Raw genomic sequence first — 26005 nt, forward strand, 5'->3', positions numbered from 1 at the left:
TTGTTTGAAAAGGATTTGCTATGTTAAGATCCTTGTGTTTTTCCTTCTGTCCCAGGAGCCCCTGAGATGCCAACCAATGTCTGTCTCATGGTAACCAGCAGCACATCACTCACTGTCAGCTTCCAAGAGCCTCTTAGCGTCAATGCAGCTGTAGTAACCAGGTATAAAGGTACTGGACCCAAGACATGTTTTCATCACTCCTTCTTAAAAAAGCATCTGCTGTTTGAGAATCAATAGTGCATTTTGTGTGTTTGTTTTTCCTACTGATAGGAATGTTTTTATGCCATTGACTTTTGAAGTTGAAATATTTCCATAGGCACTCATGTAAAGGAACAATCAAGTGACTGAGAATGTCACAGAAAGGAAGAACCACAAGACCAGGCTGTCATTTCAAGTCCCTCAATTACTGTTTCATTCATCTTTGCAGAGGACTTGCTGTATGCATAGCACAGGGCTGGGGACAGGTCTGAGTAGGAAACACTGAAGAATCAGACTTGATCCAAGGATCTGAGGGGTTGTGATATGGAACATACTAAGTAGGGGTTAAAAAAAACAATAACTAAAGCCAGGTAACAGGGTTGGGGTTTTTCAAAAATGCAGATGAAGTATATTGGAGGTCAGGAAAGAGCAAGGGGAAGATAAAATGGTGGGATCGGTAAGGGTTCCCTAGGGTGGAGGTGGCATTCAGGCCTGGCTATGAAGGATAAGTAGGCTTTGGCCTGGAAGATATTGGGGGGAAAGTAAATTCCAAATGGAAAGGACAGTCAACACAGGTATAAAACCAAGAACATACCAGGACAGGTAGAGCAAACTAAGGGAACAAGTAGAGGGAATAGAAAATAGCATGGCTCCGAAAAAGCATAGGGTCATGAGAAGGTACAGTAAGATGTTAAGATTAAAGAATGAAACTATGATCAACAGAAAAGGACAGAATGAGGCTCGAAATTAAGGCTAGGGAGTTTAGACTTTATGTGATGAATTCAGCAGAGCCATTGAATAAGGTAGGGACAGGATCAGAGGTAGACTTTTGAAAGATTGGGGTGGTAATACTGTGTATGATTTATTGAGAGAAATAGAGATTTAGAAGAAGGAAATGAATTATGAACCTATTCAAGAGGGAGGTCATGATAGCCTGACTTGGCTACAATGGCAGCATTGGGAAAAGAAAGGGAAAGCCCAAAGGAAAAAGGTACTGCAGAGGTATTGTGATGATAACAGCTAATGCTTACGTAGCACCTACTATGCACCAGGCACCATTTAAAGCCGTTTAAAGTTTTAACTCTATTTAATCCTCACAATGATCTCATGAGACAGGTATTGTTATGATTCCAACTTTGCAGATGGAAAAACAGAGGCAATGAGAAGTTAAGGAATTTGCCTAAATGCTTACAATAGAGACAGAATCATCACATTATGCTGACTCTTGAATATGAGGAACAAAAAACGAAAGCTATTTTCTGGATTCACAAGGACATATGGAATTACACTGAACAGCCCTAAAAGCTGATAAAGCTCTCCACACATATTCCAAGGTTCCAGGCTACAGTGTGGACTTTCTTTGCATTCAGGTCAATATGGCTCTCTCTGCCCACAAACATGTTCAAGTAGTGCACATGCCTTCCTTTCTCATTCTCAGGCCTGTCCCTCCGAGGAACTTCATATGTCTCTGCAAACTTTACTCTGCCCACACCCTGTAGCTTTCTTGGGTACTTAGAATTTTCCCGATAACGCCACTGTGTTTGTAATACCTTAGATAAGACAGCATTGAATTGATTATCCCTGGATTTTCTGTATCAGTCTAAGAGAAAGCAGCCTTAGGGTACTAAGGACAGCAGATAAATGAAACCACCCAGGATGGCCCCCCACAGCCATCCTTTGAAACAACTCTGATACCTTCTCTTGGTTGTCTAATCTGCCAAGACTGAAATTCAGAGCAAGCATTTCTGGGCAATGTTAGATATGGACGTTTTCTTTTCTTTCTGCCTCTCTCCAGCTCAGGATTTCGATGAAGAGTTTCATCAGTGCTGCCCACCTTGACATTTCCTTCTTACTTTGATGAGTGAGCTATCAGGAACCAACCAGTCCAGACTGTCAGCAATTTAATACTTGCCCATAATGCTGGCAAATTCTATCCGCATTCACATATTAACACTTCTCATCTCAGGAGACTTGCATTTGGGTGAGGTTGAAATGAAAGGTCACAAGTGGGTTCTGTTAGAGACTGGAGGGGATTAATTAAGCATTATAAATAGAATTGTCTGTTGCATTATGGAGTAGGTTTCCTTGTGTTAATTTATAAGGTCATAAATTGAGTCCTTAACCTGACCGTTCTCAAGGGTTATTTAAAACAGCTGGCAGCCTACTGTATCCACAGGAACAGCAGTGCAGTTTTTAATTCAGGGGTTGAAGTAATTATTTAATTATGAAAATATTAGCGTAATGATTTTGTTTGCAAAAAAGAAAGAAAGAAAAGAAAAAGAAGAAACAATTGAGAAATCTACAGAATGAAATGGCAATTATCTAATTGGTTAGAGGGAAAGTTTACCCCTGCAGTATTTAGGGTTTGGCAAAAACATCTCAGACTATTCTCCAGAATTTCTGGGTTCAGCAAAACCTCAAGCCTATTTTGACAACTCAATGTTTTCCTCATTCATGCTTAAGCTAGGGTGTATTTGAAAGGAAATCTAAATCCTTCTGTTTCTCATTTGTTTACACTCAACCCATCAACATATTGTTTTATAAGTTTGTTGGTATGTTGACATCTTTTTAAAAGCATCCCTTTTTAAGTTTTCTTCACACCGTGGGGGCACGCACCAGGCCAACTGCCATCACAACTTGGAGATTAAAGGCATCAATTTCCACATCAAACCTAGGAAACAGTTTTCAGTGAGACCCACATGATTTTTTCTGAATTTCCCCCTGAATGCAGTAAAACGGGGCTAGGAGATCTACTCTCTGTTTCGAGGTGTTTTCTCTCTGGATTCAAAGGAGGCTTGCATCTTTTAGTCTCATCTCACCCATTTTTATGGCTGACAGAGGAAAACCTACAGTTATTTCAGATGCTTCGATGCTTTGGACAATTGCCAGAAGTTTGTACCACATTTTCTCCTCACTGCCTTGGGTCACCTGCCTGAACCTCTCATTTGCAGATTATGTCATTTCTCTGCAGGCCTGAGACAGAAAACATTTGCAAAAGTGATTTTACTGCTCCTTGCAGGGTTGGGGGATGGTTAGGAAGGCATCCTGAAAGAGGTGCAGTACAAAACCTCTTTTCCATCCACAAGATGAAACATTTTCGAGTTTGTGTTTTTTTCTTCATTGGGCCTCCAAGTGGCCACACCTTGGGGTTTGCTAATTACAACATGCTGCAGTAGTTGCTGCATTGCCTGAGTGCAGTACCCGGGTTCTGGATGGTATCCTTGCCCGTGTCTTTTCCTACTTCATTCCCTAACAGATTAGAAACCACCACCCTAGTTCCTCCCTACAAGGACTTGTAATAGCAGATTGTTTAACTGCTCGTCATTTGATGACATTTTTTAAAATTAAAAAGCATCTCTCCTTGCAGAAACTGCCAGGGCCTTTCAGGAGCTCATAGTGTATCTGCTTCTGCAGTGACCAGGCCCATATCTCTGCCGACCATCACCTTCAGTTTCTTTCTCAGGAGAAGCAGCCAAAAAATTCCAGGGTGGTGTATGAGGGGACATTTCAGCTTCTAAGAAGGAGAGTCTACGATTGGGACATTAAAACCCTCAGGGTCGATCATTTATTATAATAATAGTGTGAACTTGATCATAACCTGACGACTTGGACTATCTTTTCTACAAGAATGGAGAAAACCCTGACATCACAGAGCACAGGTTCCCATTGCTCTGTGATTTATATTCTTCTTACCCTTTCTGTTTTTTCCTCCTACACCTTGTAGTTGGGTGGATATTTATCTATCAAGAAAAATGCATTCCATTAAAGAATATAATTATTTATATGTTTAATTAATTGAAGGACTAATCTGGTCATAGGTATGAGGTAGCTACCTTCATTACTAGGTTGAGGTGATACAATTCCACAAAGCAAAAGTATTTATAACTTTCTTCAGCCTGTTTGGGGAAAGAGAGGTGGGGAGGAGGCCAAAGATTTGCAGATGAGAGCAACGAGGAGGAGCAGGAAATGTTACGTCCAGAGGACATGAAACTTAGCGGATTAACATTTTTTGTGTTAGGGTGAAAATATGAAAGTGGGGTTAGTGATTAAAATGTATGATGGGGAAAAATAACAAGTCTGGTGGGGGTGATAGGATGAAAAATGAAAGGCAACACTGCTCAAGAGTCACTTCTAAGCTACTAAGGCTTCTACATCCTTACTCATCCTACTTTCATTCACTAGTTGCTGAGTTGTCAGGATCCGGCCAATTTATTCTCCAACCATCTTGTAAACCACCTTAAAACCTTTCTCCAATAATGTATATTGTCAAGAATAGCTTTTCTGCATTTTCATCATTTAACAAAATGTTAACCCTCAAACTATATTGTGTAGGAATATATATGTATAAAAGGTCAGGCCGGGCGCGGTGGTTCATGCCTATAATCCCAGCACTTTGGGAGGCCAAGGTGGACGGATCATGAGGTGAGGAGATCGAGACCATCCTGGCTAACACAGTGAAACCCCGTCTCTACTAAAAAATACGAAAGATTGGCTGGGCGTGGTGGCAGGCACCTGTAGTCCCAGCTACTCAAGAGGCTGAGGCAGGAGAATGGCTTGAACCCGGGAGGCGGAGCTTGCAGTGAGCTGAGATCGTGCCACTGCACTCCAGCCTGGGTGACAGAGTGAGACTCCATCTCAAGAAAAAAAAAAAAAAGGTCAAAGTCCTTCACCCTTCTTCCAGTCGTATTCATACCTCAAACTCTATAGCGAGTTTGATGTATGTCCTTACAAATTCTTTTTTGATATGTATATGCATATGGATATATACAAAATTTTGTTTATGTGCTCTAATACAAATATTATATTGTTTTTCTAATCCTACAACTGGATGTTTTTCAACTCAGTGATATTTTTACAGTTCAACAGTATAAATTACAAATCTATGTAAATGTGTTTGGCTCCTCTTACAGTTGTATAGTATTCCTATTCCACAGAAAGAGGTATCATCATTCTCCTATTGATGGATGTTGGTTGTTTTAATTTTTTCTGTTATATAATGTTACAATCCTTATATGTATCTCTCTTTTATCTAGAGAATATTTTTCTAGTATGGTTAACTAGAAGCAGAAGGGACTGTTTGTGGAGTCACACACTGTCCCATTGATCTGTCTATACCTGTGTTACTATCATAAATACCATAATTTTACAGCATATTTTAACATCTGGTAAGGCAAGTTCCTCCCCATTAAAATCTTTTTCAAAATGTCTTTGTTATTCACGCACATTGTCTCTTACAAATGAATTTTAGAATTGGCCTGTCAAGTTCACTTTTAAAAATCTTATTTGTTGGATTTACATCATATTCCTAAATTAATTTGGGGAGAATCTCATCCATGAGCTGTCTTCCTAATCAGGCTGAATTGTATGTATTCAGAACAGTCTAATTATTTTCTTTATATAGATATTCTATACTTCCTATTGAGTTTCATGCTAGCTATATTTTACAGTTTTTGCAGCTGTTATGAATGAACTCTCTTTTCAGGACATTTAGTTGCGGGACAGTAGAAGAGTATTGCTAATTAAGAAAAACTTTAGAAACAGAGCCAAGATGGCCGAATAGGAACAGCTCCGGTGTACAGCTCCCAGCGTGAGCAATGCAGAAGACAGGTGATTTCTGCATTTCCATCTGAGGTACTGGGTTCATCTCACTAGGGAGTGCCAGACAGTGGGCACAAGACAGTGGGTGCAGTGCACCGTGTACAAGCCAAAGCAGGATGAGGCATTGCCTCACTCGGGAAGCACAAGGGGTCAGGGAGTTCCCCTTCCTAGTCAAAGAAAGGGGTGACAGACGGCATCTGGAAAATCAGGTCACTTCCACCCTAATACTGTGCTTTTCCGACGGGCTTAAAAAATGGCGCACCAGGAGATTATATCCCGCACATGGCTCAGAGGGTCCTACGCCCACGGAGTCTCGCTGATTGCTAGCACAGCAGTCTGAGATCAAACTGCAAGGCGGCAGCGAGGCTGGGGAGGGGCGCCCGCCATTGCCCAGGCTTGCTTAGGTAAACAAAGCAGCCGGGAAGTTCGAACTGGGTGGAGCCCACCACAGCTCAAGGAGGCCTGCCTGCCTCTGTAGGCTCCACCTCTAGGGATAGGGCACAGACAAACAAAAAGACAGCAGTAACCTCTGCAGATTTAAATGTCCCTGTCTGACAGCTTTGAAGAGAGCAGTGGTTCTCCCAGCACACAGCTGGAGATCTGAGAACGGGCAGACTGCCTCCTCAAGTGGGTCCCTGACCCCTGACCTCCAAGCAGCCTAACTGGGAGGCACCCCCCAGTAGCGGCAGACTGACACCTCAAACGGCCGGGTACTCCTCTGAGACAAAACTTCCAGAGGAACGATCAGATAGCAGCATTCGCGGTTCACGAAAATCTGCTGTTCTGCAGCCACCGCTGCTGATACCCAGGCAAACAGGGTCTGGAGTGGACCTCTAGCAAATTCCAACAGACCTGCAGCTGAGGGTCCTGTCTGTTAGAAGGAAAACTAACAAACACAAAGGACATCCACACCAAAAACCCATCTGTACATCACCATCATCAAAGACCAAAAGTAGATAAAACCACAAGAATGGGGAAAAAACAGAGCAGAAAAACTGGAAACTCTAAAAAGCAGAGTGCCTCTCCTCCTCCAAAGAACGCGGTTCCTCACCAGCAATGGAACAAAGCTGGACGGAGAATGACTTTGACGAGTTGAGAGAAGAAGGCTTCAGACGATCAAACTACTCCGAGCTACAGGAGGCAATTCAAACCAAAGGCAAACAAGTTGAAAACTTTGAAAAAAATTTAGATGAATGTATAACTAGAATAACCAATACAGGGAAGTGCTTAAAGGAGCTGATGGAGCTGAAAGCCAAGGCTCGAGAACTACGTGAAGGAGGCAGAAGCCTCAGGAGCCGATGCAATCAACTGGAAGAAAGGGTATCAGTGATGGAAGATGAAATGAATGAAATGAAGCGAGAAGGGAAGTTTAGAGAAAAAAGAATAAAAAGAAATGAACAAAGCCTCCAAGAAATATGGGACTATGTGAAAAGACCAAATCTATGTCTGATTGGTGTACCTGAATGTGACGGGGAGAATGGAACCAAGTTGGAAAACACTCTGCAGGATATTATCCAGGAGAACTTCCCCAATCTAGCAAGGCAGGCCAACATTCAGATTCAGGAAATACAGAGAACGCCACAAAGATACTCCTCGAGAACAGCAACTCCAAGACACATTATTGTCAGATTCACCAAAGTTGAAATGAAGGAAAAAATGTTAAGGGCAGCCAAAGAGAAAGGTCGGGTTACCCACAAAGGGAAGCCCATCAGACTAACAGCGGATCTCTCAGCAGAAACTCTACAAGCCAGAAGAGAGTGGGGGCCAATATTCAACATTCTTAAAGAAAAGAATTTTCAAGCCAGAATTTCATATCCAGCCAAACTAAGCTTCATAAGTGAAGGAGAAATAAAATACTTACAGACAAGCAAATGCTGAGAGATTTTGTCACCACCAGGCCTGCCCTAAAAGAGCTCCTGAAGGAAGCACTAAACATGGAAAGGAACAACCGGTACCAGCCACTGCAAAATCATGCCAAATTGTAAAGACCATCGAGGCTAGGAAGAAACTGCATCAACTAACAAGCAAAATAACCAGCTAACATCATAACGACAGGATCAAATTCACACATAACAATATTAACTTTAAATGTAAATTGACTAAATGCTCCAATTAAAAGACACAGACTGGCAAATTGGATAAAGAGTCAAGACCCATCAGTGTGCTGTATTCATAAAACCCATCTCACATGCAGAGACACACATAGGCTCAAAATAAAAGGATGGAGGAAGATCTACCAAGCAAATGGAAAACAAAAAAAGGCAGGTGTTGCAATCCTAGTCTCTGATAAAACTGACTTTAAATCAACAAAGATCAAAAGAGACAAAGAAGGCCATTACATAATGGTAAAGGGATCAACTCAACAAGAAGAGCTAACTCTCCTAAATATATATGCACCCAATACAGGAGCACCCAGATTCATAAAGCAAGTCCTGAGTGACCTACAAAGAGACTTAGACTCCCACACAATAATAATGGGAGACTTTAACACCCCACTGTCAACATTAGAAAGATCAACGAGACAGAAAGTTAACAAGGATACCCAGGAATTGAACTCAGCTCTGCACCAAGCAGACCTAATAGACATCTACAGAACTCTCCACCCCAAATCAACAGAATATACATTTTTTTCAGCACCACACCACACCTATTCCAAAATTGACCACATAGTTGGAAGTAAAGCTCTCCTCGGCAAATGTAAAAGAACAGAAATTATAACAAACTGTCTCTCAGACCACAGTGCAATCAAACTAGAACTCAGGATTAAGAAACTCACTCAAAACCAGACAACTACATGGAAACTGAACAACCTGCTCCTGAATGACTACTGGGTACATAATGAAATGAAGGCAGAAATAAAGATGTTCTTTGAAACCAACGAGAACAAAGACGCAACATACCAGAATCGCTGGGACACATTCAAAGCAGTGTGTAGAGGGAAATTTATAGCACTAAATGCCCACAAGAGAAAGCAGGAAAGATCCAAACTTGACACGCTAATATCACAATTAAAAGAACTAGAAAAGCAAGAGCAAACACATTCAAAAGCTAGCAGAAGGCAAGAAATAACTAAAATCAGAGCAGAACTGAAGGAATTAGAGACACAAAAAACCCTTCAAAAAATTAATGAATCCTGGAGCTGGTTTTTTGAAAGGATCAACAAAATTGATAGACTGCTAGCAAGACTAATAAAGAGGAGAAGAGAGAAGAATCAAATAGATGCAATAAAAAATGATAAAGGGGATATCACCACCAATCCCACAGAAATACAAACTACCATCAGAGAATACTACAAACACCTCTACGCAAATAAACTAGAAAATCTAGAAGAAATGGATAAATTCCTCGACACATACACTCTCCCAAGACTAAACCAGGAAGAAGTTGAATCTCTGAATAGACCAGTAACAGGCTCTGAAATTGTGGCAATAATCAATAGCTTACCAACCAAAAAGAGTCCAGGACCAGATGGATCCACAGCCCAATTCTACCAGAGGTACAAGGAGGAACTGGTACCATTCCTTCTGAAACTATTCCAATGAATAGAAAAAGAGGGAATCCTCCCTAACTCATTTTATGAGGCCAGCATCATCCTGATACCAAAGCCGGGCAGAGGCACAACCAAAAAAGAGAATTTTAGACCAATATCCTTGATGAACATTGATGCAAAAATCCTCAATAAAATACTGGCAAACCAAATCCAGCAGCACATCAAAAAGCTTATCCACCATGATCAAGTGGGCTTCATCCCTGGGATGCAAGGCTGGCTCAATATACGCAAATCAATAAATGTAATCCAGCATGTAAACAGAACCAAAGACAAAAACCACATGATTATCTCAATAGATGCAGAAAAGGCCTTTGATAAAATTCAACAACCCTTCATGCTAAAAACTCTCAATAAATTAGGTATTGATGGGACATATCTCAAAATAATAAGAGCTATCTATGACAAACCCACAGCCAATATCATACTGAATGGGCAAAAACTGGAAGCATTCCCTTTGAAAACTGGCACAAGACAAGGATGCCCTCTCACCACTCCTATTCAACATAGTGTTGGAAGTTCTGGCCAGGGCAATTAGGCAGGAGAAGGAAATAAAGGATATCCAATTAGAAAAAGAGGAAGTCAAATTGTCCCTGTTTGCAGATGACATGACTGCATATCTAGAAAACCCCATTGTCTCAGCCCAAAATCTCAGGGCTGCAACTTCAGCAAAGTCTCAGGATACAAAATCAATGTACAAAAATCACAAGCATTCTTATACACCAATATAGACAAACAGAGAGCCAAATCATGAGTGCACCCCCATTCACAATTGCTTCAAAGAGAATAAAATACCTAGGAATCCAACTTACAAGGGACGTGAAGGACCTCTTCAAGGAGAACTACAAACCACTGCTCAATGAAATAAAAGAGGATACAAAGAAATGGAAGAACATTCCATGCTTATGGGTCGGAAGAATCAATATCGTGAAAATGGCCATACTGCCCAAGGTAATTTATAGATTCAATGCCATCCCCATCAAGCTACCAATGACTTTCTTCACAGAATTGGAAAAAACTACTGTAAAGTTCATGTGGAACCAAAAAAGAGCCCGCATCGCCAAGTCAATCCTAAGCCAAAAGAACAAAGCTGGAGGCATCACGCTACCTGACTTCAAACTATACTACAAGGCTACAGTAACCAAAACAGCATGGTACTGGTACCAAAACAGAGATATAGATCAATGGAACAGAACAGAGCCCTCAGAAATAATGCCACATATCTACAACTATCTGATCTTTGACAAACCTGAGAAAAACAAGCAATGGGGAAAGGATTCCCTATTTAATAAATGGTGCTGGGAAAACTGGCTAGCCATATGTAGAAAGCTGAAACTGGATCCCTTCCTTACACCTTATATAAAAATTAATTCAAGATGGATTAAAGACTTAAACGTTAGACCTAAAACCATAAAAACCCTAGAAGAAAACCTAGGCATTACCATTCAGGACATAGGCATGGGCAAGGACTTCATGTCTAAAACACCAAAAGCAATGGCAACAAAAGCCAAAATTGACAAATGGGATCTAATTAAACTAAAGAGCTTCCATACAGCAAAAGAAATTACCATCAGAGTGAACAAGCAACCTACAAAATGGGAGAAAATTTTCACAACCTACTCATCTGACAATGGGCTAATATCCAGAATCTACAATGAACTCAAATAAATTTACAAGAAAAAAACAAACAACCCCATCAAAAACTGTGCGAAGGACATGAACAGACACTTCTCAAAAGAAGACATTTATGTAGCCAAAAAACACATGAAAAAATGCTCACCATCACTGGCCATCAGAGAAATGCAAATCAAAACCACAATGAGATACCATCTCACACCAGTTAGAATGGAAATCATTAAAAAGTCAGGAAACAACAGATGCTGGAGAGGATGTGGAGAAATAGGAACACTTTTACACTGTTGGTGGGATTGTAAACTAGTTCAACCATTGTGGAAGTCAGTTTGGCGATTCCTCAGGGATCTAGAACTAGAAATACCATTTGACCCAGCCATCCCATTACTGGGTATATACCCAAAGGACTATAAATCATGCTGCTATAAAGACACATGCACATGTATGTTTATTGCGGCACTATTCACAATAGCAAAGACTTGGAAGCAACCCAAATGTCCAACAATGATAGACTGGATTAAGAAAATGTGGCACATATACACCATGGAATACTATGCAGCCATAAAAAATGATGAGTTCATGTCCTTTGTAGGGACATGGATGAAATTGGAAATCATCATTCTCAGTAAACTATCGCAAGGACAAAAAACCAAACACCATATGTTCTCACTCATAGGTGGGAATTGAACAATGAGAACACATGGACGCAGGAAGGGGAACATCACACTCTGGGGACTGTTGTGGGGTGGGGGGAGTGGGGAGGGATAGCATTAGGAGATATACCTAATGCTAAATGACAAGTTAATGGGTGCAGCACACCAGCATGGCACATGTATACATATGTAACTAATCTGCACATTGTGCACATATACCCTAAAACTTAAAGTATAATAATAATAAAAGAAAAGAAAAAAGAAAAAAAAAGAAAAACTTTAATTGGCTGCTTTACTAAAATCTCTTAGTAATAGCTTTTTATCAGTAGATTATCTTGCATCTCATGAGTTGTTTTTTGTTTTTTGTTTTTGCATATTTCTTTAAGGATGATGCATTTGTCTCTTTCTAATTTTTTTTTTCCTTTTCTGGTCTCACTTGTTTGACAAGAATCAATGTGAATTCAGTTCCCACTATACTGTGAATAGTAGCTGTGAGAGTTTCTATCTGTCTCTCTTATCATCTTTTATCAAAATTCATCTGATATTTTACCATTAAGTATGACATCTACTGTAGGTTTCTGGTGGATATCCTTTATCGGATTTAAGAAGTCTTATTTTCTTACCAGCTTAGTAAGAAGTGTTTTTGTTTTATTTTGTTTAAGAAAGATATGTTAAATTGTATCATGATTTTACTATATTTTTCCTAGAAAATCATCATTTTCATCTGGATTACGATTATTGATACAGTGTTGTTGAACATAATGTTTAAATCACTGTGATTATAGCCCCTTTAATATTTCAAAAGTTTATACTTTTGTGCCTTTTCTTTTATAATTGTTGAACATTTGACTATTTTGTTGGTTTGTTTGAAGAGCTTTTTGATTCATAAATTCTATTTTATGCTTATTTTCTATTTTATTAATTTTGGGTTTAATGTTACCAATTCCTGCTACTTTCTATGGGCTTACTTTATTGTTTCCTTACTAGTTTTGCTTTTCTTTTATTTGAAACTTAATTTACTTGTTCCTTTATTTTTCTTGTTTTCTAATCCATGGGTTTAAGGCTATAAATGTTCCCCTGAGTACTGTTTTGTCCATATCCAAAAAGTTTAAAATGTGGTGTTGTAACTATCACTTATTTGTAAACAATTTGTAATTTGTTTCACTTCCATGTTAATCCAAGAGTTTTTCAAGGAATCACTTTAAATTTCCAAGTGGCCAGATTTTATCTGGTGTATTTTTATCATTAATGTCTAATTTTATTATGCACATATCATATGTTAAAAATCCAAAAATATGGACTACAGTCCTTTTGGGAATTTAACATTCTTACTTGTGGCTAACTACTGAATCAGTTGTATACGTGCCATATGTGATATTTGAAAAGAGTGCGTAAACTCCATTAGGTTATAAAGTATGAATGTGTGTGTGTGTTGTTTAAGTACCCTGGTTTTTTTCCTTAAAATATTTGTCCCTTTGGTCTTTGATCTCTGAAAAATCTGCTTGATTTGTCTTGTTTCATGCAGTTTGACTTGATTTCTATTTCAGTTGTAGTTCACATTTCTTCCTCTATGTTTCCATTGCCTGCTGTCTTTTCTCTACCTGTGGTTCTCCTTTCTAGGACATTTGCAATGCATTTGTCTCTTGTAAAGGGTATATAGTTAACTTATATACTCAATCTAAGAGTCTGTCTTTTTTTGTATACACATTTAATTGTTTTGTCCAAAGTGATATAGGCGACTTTTTTTTAATTTGTACTGAAAAGCTTATAATGAAAGATAGGCAGTGGTTTTCTTCATTCTTCCTACTCCTTCTCATAGTCAGCCACTTTTAACTTTTTTTAGTTCTAGCAGTTACCTCTCTAATTAATAAGCTTCTATGGCTATTTCTTTCTTTTTTCTTTTTCTTTCTTTCTTTCTTTTTTTTTTTTTTTTTTTTTTTTTTTTGAGATGGAGTCTCACTCTGTCACCCAGGCTGGAGTTCGGTGGCATGATCTTGGCTCACTGCATCACTGCAGCCTCTACCTCCTGGGTTCAAGTGATTCTCATGCCTCAGCCTCCCGAGTAGCTGAGACTATAGGTGCACACTACCACTGCCCAGCTAATGAGACGGGGTTTCACCATGTTGCCCAGGCTGGTCTCGAACTTCTGACCTCTAGTGATCCACCCACCTTGGCCTCCCAAAGTGCTAGGATTACAGGCATGAGTCACTGCACCCAGTCAGCTATTTCTTGATTTATCAATATCTGTGCAATTATAGCTATAAAAGAAAAGCATTTAACTCTTATAATACTGCTGTCCTCTGCACTCCCTTATTCTCTCAACATAGCTATATTTCTATTTTTAATTGCCAACTATGTTTATACATTATGAGTGTGCACATTTTTGATATTGCAAAGTAGTGTACTATGATTATATTTCCTTTTCCATGTATTTTCTTCATATCTCTAATTACCTTTTTTCTCTTCTACTTTATTTACAATCAACATATTCTCATTTCCTTTCAAATGTTCCTTTCAGAGTATTACTTATTTCCCCAAGAGTAGTATCTGTTTTCCCTCTCAGCGTATTCTCTACTCCTGTTCTACTACATAGTAATAACTCACTAGGGTTGCCATTAGGGAAATGCAAATTAAAACTGCAATGAACTATCATTACATGCCTATCACAGTAACAAAGCATTTTAATATAGTGACAACAGCAAATGTGGCAAGGATTTGGAGAAACTAGGTTGCTCTTACATTGTTTGTGGGAATGTAAAATGATACAGCCACTCCGGAAAACTGTTTGGCAATTTCAAAAAAAAAAAAAAAAAAAACTAAACATGCAACTACCGTACATCCTACCACTTGGCATTTATCCCAGAAAAATGAAAGTTTACTTTTATAGAGAAACGTGTACACAAATGTTTATAGCAACTTTATGCCTAATAGCCAAATTGGAAATAATCCAGATGTCCTTAAATTGGTGAATGGTTAAATTGTGGTATATCCATACCATGGAATACTACTCAGCAATTAAAAAACCAAACTATTTATACATACAACAATCTGGATGAATCTTCTGAGAATTCTACTAAGTAAAAAAGGCAATCCCAGAAGTCTAAATGCTACACAATTCCATTTATGTAACACTTTTAAAATGATAATAGAAGTAGAGAACAGATTAGTGGTTGCCAAGAGGAGAAGAGGGTGTGTATAGCTCCCTTTCTTGTTTTCTAGCTAATGGATACATTTTAAAATACCTTGTTTACCTTTTAAAGGATTTAGAGAGAAAAGGGATAGGTAGGCATGTGTGTTGGTTTGGCCTCTTGATTCAAGTTCCAAGTCACTTCTCCTTCTTATTCAGCTGTATGCTCAGTAAACATGACCTCAGACTAACATTAGCTTAAGCCAACACTTGTGGAAGTGTATCTGGTATTTCAAAAAATTGTGTAAGTTAGCTAGAGACAAACACAAAACTGAGGTTTTATGTCAGTTGGTGAAGGATTATTCCTGACACTGATTTCTTCTTCTTCCTGTAATATTTGGAAAGTTATAGACCCATGGAGTAATAAGAAGTTTTTGGAATATGTGAGTTTTTTCCTGAGATATGAGTTCCTTGAAGGCAGAAACTGTGTCTTTTTCATTTCTATTCCACACCTGCTACATTACACAAGCATTGGCCTTCTTTTTGCTCTTGAACCAGTTCCCCCACCACAGGACCTTTGTACATGATGGTCCCTGTGCTGAGTACATTGCCTCTCCCACTGACTTGCCCACTGATTGTTCAGGTGTCTTTTAAAAGACATTTCTTCAGAGAAGCATTTTCTTTTTTTTATTTTTTATTTTTTAATTTTACTTTAAGTTCTGGAGTACATATGTAGAACACACAGGTTTGTTACATAGGTATACGTGTGCCATGGTGGTTTGCTGCACCTATCAGCCCATCATCTAGGTTTTAAGCCCCACATGCATTACGTATTTGTCCTATTGCTCTCCCTCCCCTTGCCCCCTACCCCTTGACAGACCCCAGTGTGTGATGTTCCCCTCCCTGTGTCCATGTGTTCTAATTGTTCAACTCCAACTTATGAGTGAGAACATGGGGTGTTTGGTTTTCTGTTCCTGTGATAGTTTGCTGAGAATGATGGCATCCAGGTTCACCCATGTCCCTGAAAAGGACATGATCTCATTCTTTTTTATGGCTGCATAGTATTCCATGGTGTATATGTGCCACATTTTCTTTATCCAGTCTATCATTGATGGGCATTTGGGTTGGTTCCAAGTCTTTGCTATTTTAATAGTGCTATAGTAAACATACTTGTGCATGTGTCTTTATAGTAGAATGATTTATAATCTTTTGGGTATATACCCAGTAATGGGATTGCTGGGTCAAATAGTATTTATGGTTCTAGATCCTTGAGGAATTGCCACACTGTCTTCCACAATGGTGGAACTAGTTTACAGTCCCACCAATAGTGTAAAAGTGTTCCTGTTTCTCCACATCCTCACCAGCATCTGTTATTTCCTGACTTTTTAATAATTGCCATTCTAACTGGCATGAGATGGTATCTCATTGTGGTTTTGATTTGCATTTCTCTAATGACCAACGATGATGAGCTTTTTTTCATATGTTCGTTGGCCACATAAATGTCTTCAGAGAAGCATTTTCTAAGTATTTACTCCAGACCAGGCCTATCATAAGTGCTATTATGCCCTCCACCTTTTCTTCGAAGTAATATTTACAGCTGCAAGCATCTATTTATTTATATAGTATATTTTTAAGTTTAAACAGATTTCTTTATTATAGAACTTCTTAGAGTCTTTCACATCTAATATATATAATAAAATATTTCCCGAATTTAATTTGACCATCACTGCATGTTTCATGGGGAAAATGTTCCGTGGACACTTCGGAAGATTTAGACCAGGAATTCTCAAACCAAGCTGCACGTTGGAATCACTGGGGATCCCTTCTAAGACCAATCAAATCTGAGTCTTTGCAGGGTGAAGGCCCAAGAATACATATATATATATATGTATGTGTGTGTGTTGTACATATATATATGTATATGTACAACACACACACAGTCTCGCTCTGTCTGTGTGTGTGTACAAATATATATATGTATTCTTGAAGGCCCAAGAATACATATATATATATGTGTGTGTGTGTGTGTGTACATATATATATATGTGCACACACACAGTCTCACTGGGTGACAGTCTCGCTCTGTCACTGAGGCTGGAGTGCAGTGGCGCTATCTCAGCTCACTGCAAGCTCTGCCCCTCCAGGTTTAAGCAATTCTCTGCCTCAGCCTCTGGAGTAGCTGGAATTACAGGCATGTGCCACCATGCCCTGCTAATTTTTTGTATTTTTAGTAGAGACAGGGTTTCACCGTCTTGGCCAGGCTGGTCTTGAACTCCTGACCTCGTGATCCACCTGCCTCAGCCTCCCAAAGTGCTGGGATTACAGGCGTGAGCCACCACGCCTGACCGAGAATACATAATTTTTAAGAGCTAGTAAGTGATGCTAATGTTCATCCAGGCTGAGAACATATGGTCAAGTTTTTAATATCTATCCCTCCCACCAGACTGTAAGTCTCATGTAAGCCATAATGTTTTGTTCATTCCTGTATTCCTAGCATAGGACATACCCATATATAAAATAGGTACTCAGTTAATTAATGTATTTACTCATTAACAATTTAGTGACAGCTATTACATGTCAGACTGTATTCTAGGCAGCGGGGATGTAACCATAAACAAACAGACAAAAATCCCCATCTCTGTGGAGCTTACATTTTATGGAGTAATAATAATACATACTAAGTGATTCCTACATGCCAAGCCATGTTCTTATGACTTTATATACATGAATTGACTTAATTCTCACAGCGTATCTTTAGGAGGCATTATTGCCTCTAATTCATGGTTGAGAAAACTGAGATACAAGGAGGTTAAGAAATTTGTGCAAGGTCCCATAATAAGTAAGGGCTGAGCAGGGAGTTGAACCCACGCATTGTTACGCAAGGGCCCATCAGTAACCACCAGCAAATCCTGGGCAATAAAATGTCTCTGAATTAACCAACAAATGCATGAATTGGTCTCTGAATCACCTAAAGCCTAAGGAGGTATCCTGTTCACGATGGCAAGCCAGTCATTTAGCCCTATCTCCCATCTTCTGCTCTACCCCCACAGGTCCCTTAGAGGGCATCTCCAGCCTTGGAGTGAATAGCGCTACACACAAGGGATGCACTTCCCAGTAGGGCAGATTTTTCCATTGTTGAATAGGAGTTTCTAACCTTTCTGGCTTGTGTCATTCATTTTAAAATCAGGTGGGCTGAGTCACAGATAAAATAAACACACCGTGGGCACAGCAAACACACTACAGAAACTCCTAATCTTCTCCAAATATTTCACACGATATGGAAAAATTTCAGAACCAACCAAAAATAAATAAACAACTGTTGAGATGATTTACAGTCTGGCCAATAAGCAGGCTCAGGGTGTATCTGGCTTTCTCAATCTCAGGACCATCTGCCAATCCTTTTGCTCCAGATTGTGGAACCAGGAACAGCATCAGAAGTTAGAGGAACCATATTTCAGAAAACTTTCTCTAATATTTACCATTTAACTATTATATGCCTCGCATTGTGCCAGCTCTTGTCATATGCAAAAGCTCCCTGATAACTTTCCACTGATTTTAGCTCTAACCTCCAAGAGCACCCAGGAAGTCTGAATAGCAGCTCTTCTAATATTTGAAAATCGCTATCACCTTCCTCTTTTTCCTGCCTTAGGTCATTTTGTTCCAGGCTATAAAATATCCCCTGTTCCTTTCATTGGCCTTCATATGGTATAGTGACTCTTTCTCTTAAGTGTAAGGCCCACAGTTAAACAAAACCTTCAGTCCTGTGGCCTGAGTGGCTCTGATGCCAACAGAACTGAGTGTTTGGCCATTTGGGTACAATACCTCTGAGGAATCCACCTAAAACTCTTCCTACCTAACATCACTGCAGGGAAGAGTCCAGTGGAAATTTCTCATTCTTTAGACATGTTCTTTCCTTCCTCCAAACCTCTTCTCTGCCCAATAAACCCTTAGTCATCCTTCAAAACAAAGCCCTCACTGGCCCCCACCTCCCACCCATACAAAACCAGCCACTTACATCCTCTGTAACACTTCAGTGGCCTGCAAACACTATTTTCACTCAACACATTAGACAACATGACATTTATTTGCATGCCTGTCTCTATGGATAACTTGAGGGCAAAAAGAAATTACACCTTATTAACTGTCAGTGCACAGTACCTGGCTAGTTGTTGAGCTGAACTAAACTCTTGATAAGAAACAACTATGAAAGCAAAAATTCTGTGTAAAAGCAAAAGGAAAACATAAGAATAGGTATTATTTGTTTGTTATTCAAAAAACCTTCAGCTAGGTAATGTGGGCACAGTGAAGATGTGCTATACATGATTTCTCCCTGTAGGGAGCATATAGTTAAGATGTCATTTACTCATTCATTCACTCATTCATTCACCCATCATTCAACAAGCACCACTGAAGTTCCTACTATGTGCCAGGCATTTTTCTAGTCACCACAGATGCAGCAGTAAATAAGATCAGCACAGTTCCTGCCGTAATAGTGGAGTTCCTAGCCAAGCAGTGCAGGAATTTACTAATATTTAGGCATCCATTCCTTTACCAGTCAATAAATACTAAGTGTTCATGATGTATCAGGTAGTGCACAAGGCTCTGAGTATGCAGCAACGAACACACTAAACACAGTCCCCTTGTTTATGGAGCTTGGATGTTAGTGGTGAAAACAAAGCTCACCAACATAAGAATTCACTTTGCAGTGTAGAGAAAATAAAACCTGTCATTGACCAAAGTGTTGAGGCAAGACTTTTTAACTGACTTTGTCCAACACCCTTCTTTCAGTGAGCCTCACCTCAAATCATTTTCTTTTGTAAGTACTGTGGTTCAAAGCTCTCTTCTCAGACCCCTGCCCCTTGTCTTCAGTTTCATCTTACACTATGGTGGCTCCTCCAAGCTCACTGTCTTCAACACACTTGCCACTGGAAAGTTTCTGCAAAGGTGATTATGTCACCAACTTAGTAGAGCAGCTTATTCCTCCCTCTTCCCTGTCATACACCCCTCAGGAACTCTGGAGCCATGAAGCCTCTTGGCGGAGATGGAGGCCCACCAGGCAGCTCTTTATTGCCATGCAACTGTGAGATTCCTCTCCATACTTCCTCCTGGGGAAAAGTCAGCCTGCCAGTGGAGATTTAACAGTGGAGCAGTGCATAGTGACTTGCCAAGTTTCCCCTGCCCCCCAGCTACCGCCATCCCCACCCCTGGACTGAACAAATGACATCACTTATCCCCTGGGAGCCTGGCAGTTGCTGAGCCCATACGCCTCAGGGACTGAGTTTCCAGTGGCCACAGAGGCAGGCCTCCACTCAAGGCACATGCAGACTCAAGCAGAGCTGTGTCTGTGACTACCCAACTGGACACGCAGCCGGCACTGCAGATGATGAGCCGCTTTCTAGCTCACCTTCTCCCTGCAGAGATTTTTCTCTTGAATCATTTTTGGCCAGATCCCTTTGCAGCATTATAGTTTGTCAATAGTCCGCGACTGCTTTCTAGAATTTCTCTCCAGGAAAAAGTGTGTTTTTCTAAGAAATAGGTGTTGTAGCCTGAAGCCTAATTTCATGAGAAGGCTCAAAACTGAAACAAAAATAATCACCCTCAAGTCTGGAAGCTGAAGGGCCTCTCCAGTCCCTGAAGGGTACTTCCCTTTGGGAGGTTGGGGGTGGAAGGTGTCCCTTTGTGTTGTTTTAATACAATTTTTCCAATTATAAAAATAATGTAGGCTCCTTATATCAGCTAGGGTTCCAGCGGAAAACAGAAGCCACGCTCATCTTGAATTTTGAAGAAATTTTAATGAAGGGATTATTTACAGAGAGGTGACGGGGGTTCATGAAAGGACAAGGGATTTTAAAGCACTTAGAGACTAACAACATTGGGCCGGTCTTATCACCCCTACACTTGAAAAGGAGTGGGGTAAAACGTGGGGTGAGAGGAGCACCAATCAGACGCTGTTGTGTGAAAGGACACAACCACAGCCATACAGAGGCACTGGCTGTACCCAACTAGCAGCCCGAGGGCCAGGGGCCCTGGGTGATGCAGTCCATAGGTATCAGCCTCCCAAAGACACTGAGTGGGACAGAGAAGGTCCATAAAGAATTCCAGGGTGAAAAGACTGAAAAGACAAATTGTTCTAGAGGACCAATGGAAAAACCAATATAATAATCATAGAACATTGTAGGCCGGGTGCCATGGCTCACAACTGTAATCCCAGCACTTTGGGGGGCCAAGGCAGGCAGATCACTTGAGGTCAAGAGTTTGAGACCAGCCTGGCCAACACGGAGAAACCCCACCTCTATTAAAAATACAAAAATTAGCCAGGCATAGTGGTGCATGCCTGTAATCCCAGCTACTTGGGAGGCTGAGGCATGAGAATCACTTGAACCCGGAAGGTGGAGGTTGCTGTGAGCTAAGATCGCTCCACTGCACTCCAGCCTGGCGACAGAGCAAGACTCTGACTCAAAAAAGAAAAACAAAGGTGGGGGGAAGCATGATTCCCTTCCCTGGAACTTCTTCAATGCAGACTCTGCGTCTAACTCACTTTTGCATCCCTCAAGTGGCCAACATCTGTAGAGTAATAGTTCCAAAAATAGCTATTGAATGAATAAAATGACATCACTTCTCTCTCCTGGAACAAAATGAAAACAAAACAAAACAAAACAAACAAAAAAACGCTTGTTGTCAGCTGGGTCCCCAGAAACTATAATGTGTGCAGCATCTTTTTCACCTCATCTACACCCTACTGTTTGAGAGCACATTTTAAGAAGGGGCCACGGGCCAGGCACGGTGGCTCACACCTGTAATCCCAACACTTGGGAGGCCAAGGCAGGCAGATCACTTGAGGTCAGAAGTTCAACACCAGCCTGGCCAACATGGTGAAACCCTGTCTCTACTAAAAATACAAAAATTAATTGGGCATGGTGGCACACGCCTGTAATCCCAGCTACTCAGGAGGTTGAGGAAAGAGGATCACTTGAGCCCAGGAGGCGGAGGTTGCAGTGAGCTGAGATCGTGCCACTGCTCTCCATCCTGAGCAACAGAGCTAGACTTCGTCTCCAAAAAAAAAGAACATCAAACATTGCAAAGAGCAGGAAAAAATCACTCTTACTTTTACATCCCAAAGAAATCTACTCCTTGAAGAAACTTCTGTCTTTTTTTTTGACATTTTATAACAAAGTTAAGATTATACATTTAATAATTATTATAATATTATTATACCTACCTAAAAATAGTGATGAATACTTGTCAAGCCCATACCATGTGCTAGCCATTGGGTCAGGACTTTATAGGCATTGCTTCTTCTAAACCTCATACAGTCCTGTGGAGTAGGTACTACTATTATCCTCTCCTAATGAATGAGGAACCTAAGGCAAAGACAAGAACTTGCTGAAGGTCCCACAGTCAGTATATGCCAGAATCAAATTTAATCCCAATCATTGATCCTAGGGTCTTTCCTCTTAAGGACTACACTATCCCACCGGCTTTTCCACCACCCATCAGCTTAAAGGAAGTTTCTAATAGTTTCTTCCCCCATCTTGATTTTTCTAGTTTCAAATCATATAGTTGCAGAAAGCTAAATGTAGTGTATGAAATAATATCAAACTCTCCTATTCTACCAGTCTACCCCAACTCCAAAGAAAAGAAAAATAAAATTAATAAAATTTTTAAAATTAGAAAAATTATATATAGTTTTATAAAATTATAAAGTTAATTTTATACTCATACTCAAAAACATGGGTCAAGTAGCTTAAATTTTAACAAAAATTGACATCTAAATAGATGAAGATCCATCACCCCCAACTAATCCCACTGCCTCAGATGTTAAACGGGAACACATCCATGAATGCTGAGAGCAGGCTAAACAGGATGGGCTGCCTACACATTCACCGCATCTAAATAAATAGGTTTGGAGATCTTCTAATCAACCATTTCCATTTCTGATGACGTGTGTGCTAAGGACTACACCAATCAATAGAAATAATTCATCAAGGGAATGGTGGTTCAACTGTTCACTGCCAAAGAACTGTCCACTGCCAAAGGAAGGATTTAGTCTGTTCTACAAAGTGCTTTAAATTCTGACAATGTGCATTTGGTTTAGGAAAGTCCATCCCACTCTTCAGATTCTTTACTACAATGACTGATGAACCCCTCAAGAAAAATGAGATTAACTATATTCTAAAAAATGCCTCACATCAATGGCAAGTGTTTGTCAAAATCTTGACTTGTCTGTTCTATACAGTGTGTTAACTATGGCATGATATAAACTAAGCCAAAGTGATACAATCCCCTGTGAGCCCATGACCTGGGAAGGATGAGGTCATTGTAAACTTTGGTAGCAGAACCACGGTCTTCACTAAGACAGAATTATGTAGAGGAAAGAGACCTAGCCTGAAGTCAGCAGGCTATTGTGCTAGTTCTGGTCCTGCCATAACTACCTATGTGACCTTGAGTAAGTCATATCTCGTCTTTAAACCTTAGTTCTCCCTGTGAAGAAATTAGGGAATAACATTAAATCAGCGGTTTTCAAACATCTATAGAAACTTAGGTCTCCACAGAGATGCCGATGGGACAACATGAAGTGACAGGGGAGGTGGCAGTAGGGGGTTTCCCAGATTCCGTTTTCTAAATTAGGTCTTCCTGTTGTATTCTTTCAGGGGACCATGTAAGTTTCTCTCACAGTCCTTTTCCCACTTTGTAATTTCATCTTTATTTATATATTAATTACTTAATATCTGTTTTTTTCTAGATTATATTCTCCATGAGAGCAGAGACTATGCCTATTTAATTCACCATTACAAACCCAATGAGTAGCCCAGTACCTGGCACTTGGTACATGATACATTATTGAATGAATGAATACATGAATGAATTAATACCTCTCATTTCTGGCCCTGGAAGTGCCTGTGAACATGGATATGATTAGTCTCAGTAAAGAAAACACATTGTTTTCCTCCTCCTCTTTATTACTACACCAAGTGTAAAGAACTGTGTCTGAGTTGTGGCTTGGCCCTACCTCCTTGCTAACTATATGACCTTGAGTACAAAGGTCATAACTTCTCTGAGCTTTGGTTTCCTTTTCTTTAAAACAACTAGGTTAATTTGTGATCTCTCAGGTCTCCTTCTATAGCATTCCATAATTTCATTATTTAGTCTCTTCCTCAATCCAAAAGTTAAATAAAGCTGATGATCCTGCATAAATTTAGTATTCAATAGCATAGAGTTAATCTGTGGAAATGAACAAGCTCTCTCTGGTGAAGAGATACCCAGAGATTATATGAGATGCCCTGAGACATACAACCATGAATTGGCAAAGACACAGAACCAAGAGACAAGTCATTACTCTGCCACCTAACATCTTTGTGATCTTGGAAAACGTTTCATCTCTTCTGATAAGGAGAGTATTACTGTCCCAGCTGCCCCATGTGATATTATGAAGAACAAAACAAATGAGATAATATGTTATAATGCTTTGTAAATTATAATGTGCAGTATAAATGTAAGATAATGCTATCACTATTAGGTTAACATAAAGGTCATAAAGCCAAAATAATTAAGCAATGCCATGCTGGTACATAATAGACCAATGGATTCGAAAGGAAAATTCATAAGTAGCTCCAAATACAGAAATTTTGTATAAAATAAAAATGATGTCACATACCAGTGAGGAAAATACGTAAATTTCAATAAGAAGGCTACTGGGCTACCATCTAAATGTAAAATAAAATTGTATTCATGTTTCACTTTATTATGTGAAACATGATAATATTAGTTTATATCATGCCATAGTTAACACACTGTATTCCAGAGTACATTATAAGGGGACCAGAGATTTCCATATAAAATAAAATAATAAAATTTCTAGAATAAAACATGGGAGAAATCTTTTATAACTACAGAAGGAAAGGCATTTATACCATAGCATGGTTTAATATCGAGAAAAAAACTCAACCTCACTTTTTAAGAGAACTTCAACAAAAACAACTATGAGCAAAGTAAATAAGGCAAATATTCATAACAATGGACACAGGCTCATATATTTTTTTTAATCTCTCATCACACAAGTCATAACCCTTTATTTGGGCTTTGGATTTTTATTTTTCTGTAAGTTATTGGGGTACAGGTGGTATTCGGTTACATGAGTAAGTTCTTTAGTGATTTGTGAGATTTTAGAGCACCCATCACCCGAGCAGTATACACTGCACCATATTTGTAGTCTCTTTTTCCTCGCCCCTCTCCCACTCTTCTCCCCAAGTCCCCAAAGTCCACTGTATTATTCTTATGCCTTTGCGTCCTGATAGCTTTGCTCCCACTTATCAGTGAGAACATATGATGTTTGGCTTTCCGTTTCTGAGTTACTTCACTTAGAATAATAGTCTCCAATCTCATCCAGGTCACTGCAAATGCTGTTAATTCATTCCTTTTTATGGCTGAGTAGTATTCCATTTCATATATATATATATATATATATAGAGCATTCCTTTTTATGGCTGAGTATTCCATTTTATATATATATAATATATAGTGATATATATACAGTGATATATATATATATCACAATTTTTTTTAATCCACTTGTGGATTGATGGGCATTTGTGTTTGTTCCACGATTTTGCAATTGTGAATTGTACTACTATAAACATGCATCTGCAAGTATCTTTTTTGAATAATGACTTCTTTTCCTCTGGGTGGATACCCAGTAGTGGGATTGCTGGATCAAATGGTAGTCCTACTTTTAGTTCTTTAAGGAATCTCCACATTGTTTTCCATAGTGGCTGTACTAGTTTACATTCCCATCAGCAGTGTAGAAATGTTCCCTGATCACTGCATCCACACCAACATGTACTGTTTTTTGATTTTTTGATTATGGCCATTCTTGCAGGATTAAGGTGGTATCACATTGTGGTTTTGATTTGCATTTCCCTGATCATTAGTGTTGTTGAGCATTTTTTCATTTGTTTGTTGGCCATTTGTATATCATCTTTTGAGAATTGTCTATTCATGTTCTTAGCCCACTTTTTGATGAGGTTGTTTTTTTCTTACTGATTTGTTTGAGTTCATTGTAGATTCTGGATATTAGTCCTTTGTCAGATGTATAGATTGTGAAGATTTTCTCTCACTCTGTGGGTTGTCTGTTTACTCTGCTGACTGTTCCTTTTGCTGTGCAAAAAGCTCGTGCAAAAGTTTAATTAGGTCCCAGCTGTTCATCTTTGTTTTTATTGCATTTGCTTTTGGGTTCCTGGTCATGAAATCTTG

At 39.5% G+C, this 26005-nt stretch overlaps 1 protein-coding gene across 3 annotated transcripts in view; it reads left to right on the top strand.

Annotated features, from left to right (window-relative positions):
* The window catches only part of ANKFN1 (ankyrin repeat and fibronectin type III domain containing 1), a 354346-nt gene that overhangs the window by 217413 nt on the left and 110928 nt on the right, over positions 1-26005 (top strand). For all 3 annotated transcript variants that reach the window (XM_016932606.4, XM_054671260.2, XM_063799882.1), the window contains one exon: positions 56-169. In XM_016932606.4, the coding sequence (XP_016788095.2) occupies positions 56-169 (114 nt within the window). The remainder of the gene's footprint in view (positions 1-55; positions 170-26005) is intronic.

This window comes from Pan troglodytes, chromosome 19 (genome assembly GCF_028858775.2).
Source record: "Pan troglodytes isolate AG18354 chromosome 19, NHGRI_mPanTro3-v2.0_pri, whole genome shotgun sequence".
Taxonomy (NCBI): Eukaryota; Metazoa; Chordata; class Mammalia; order Primates; family Hominidae; genus Pan; species Pan troglodytes.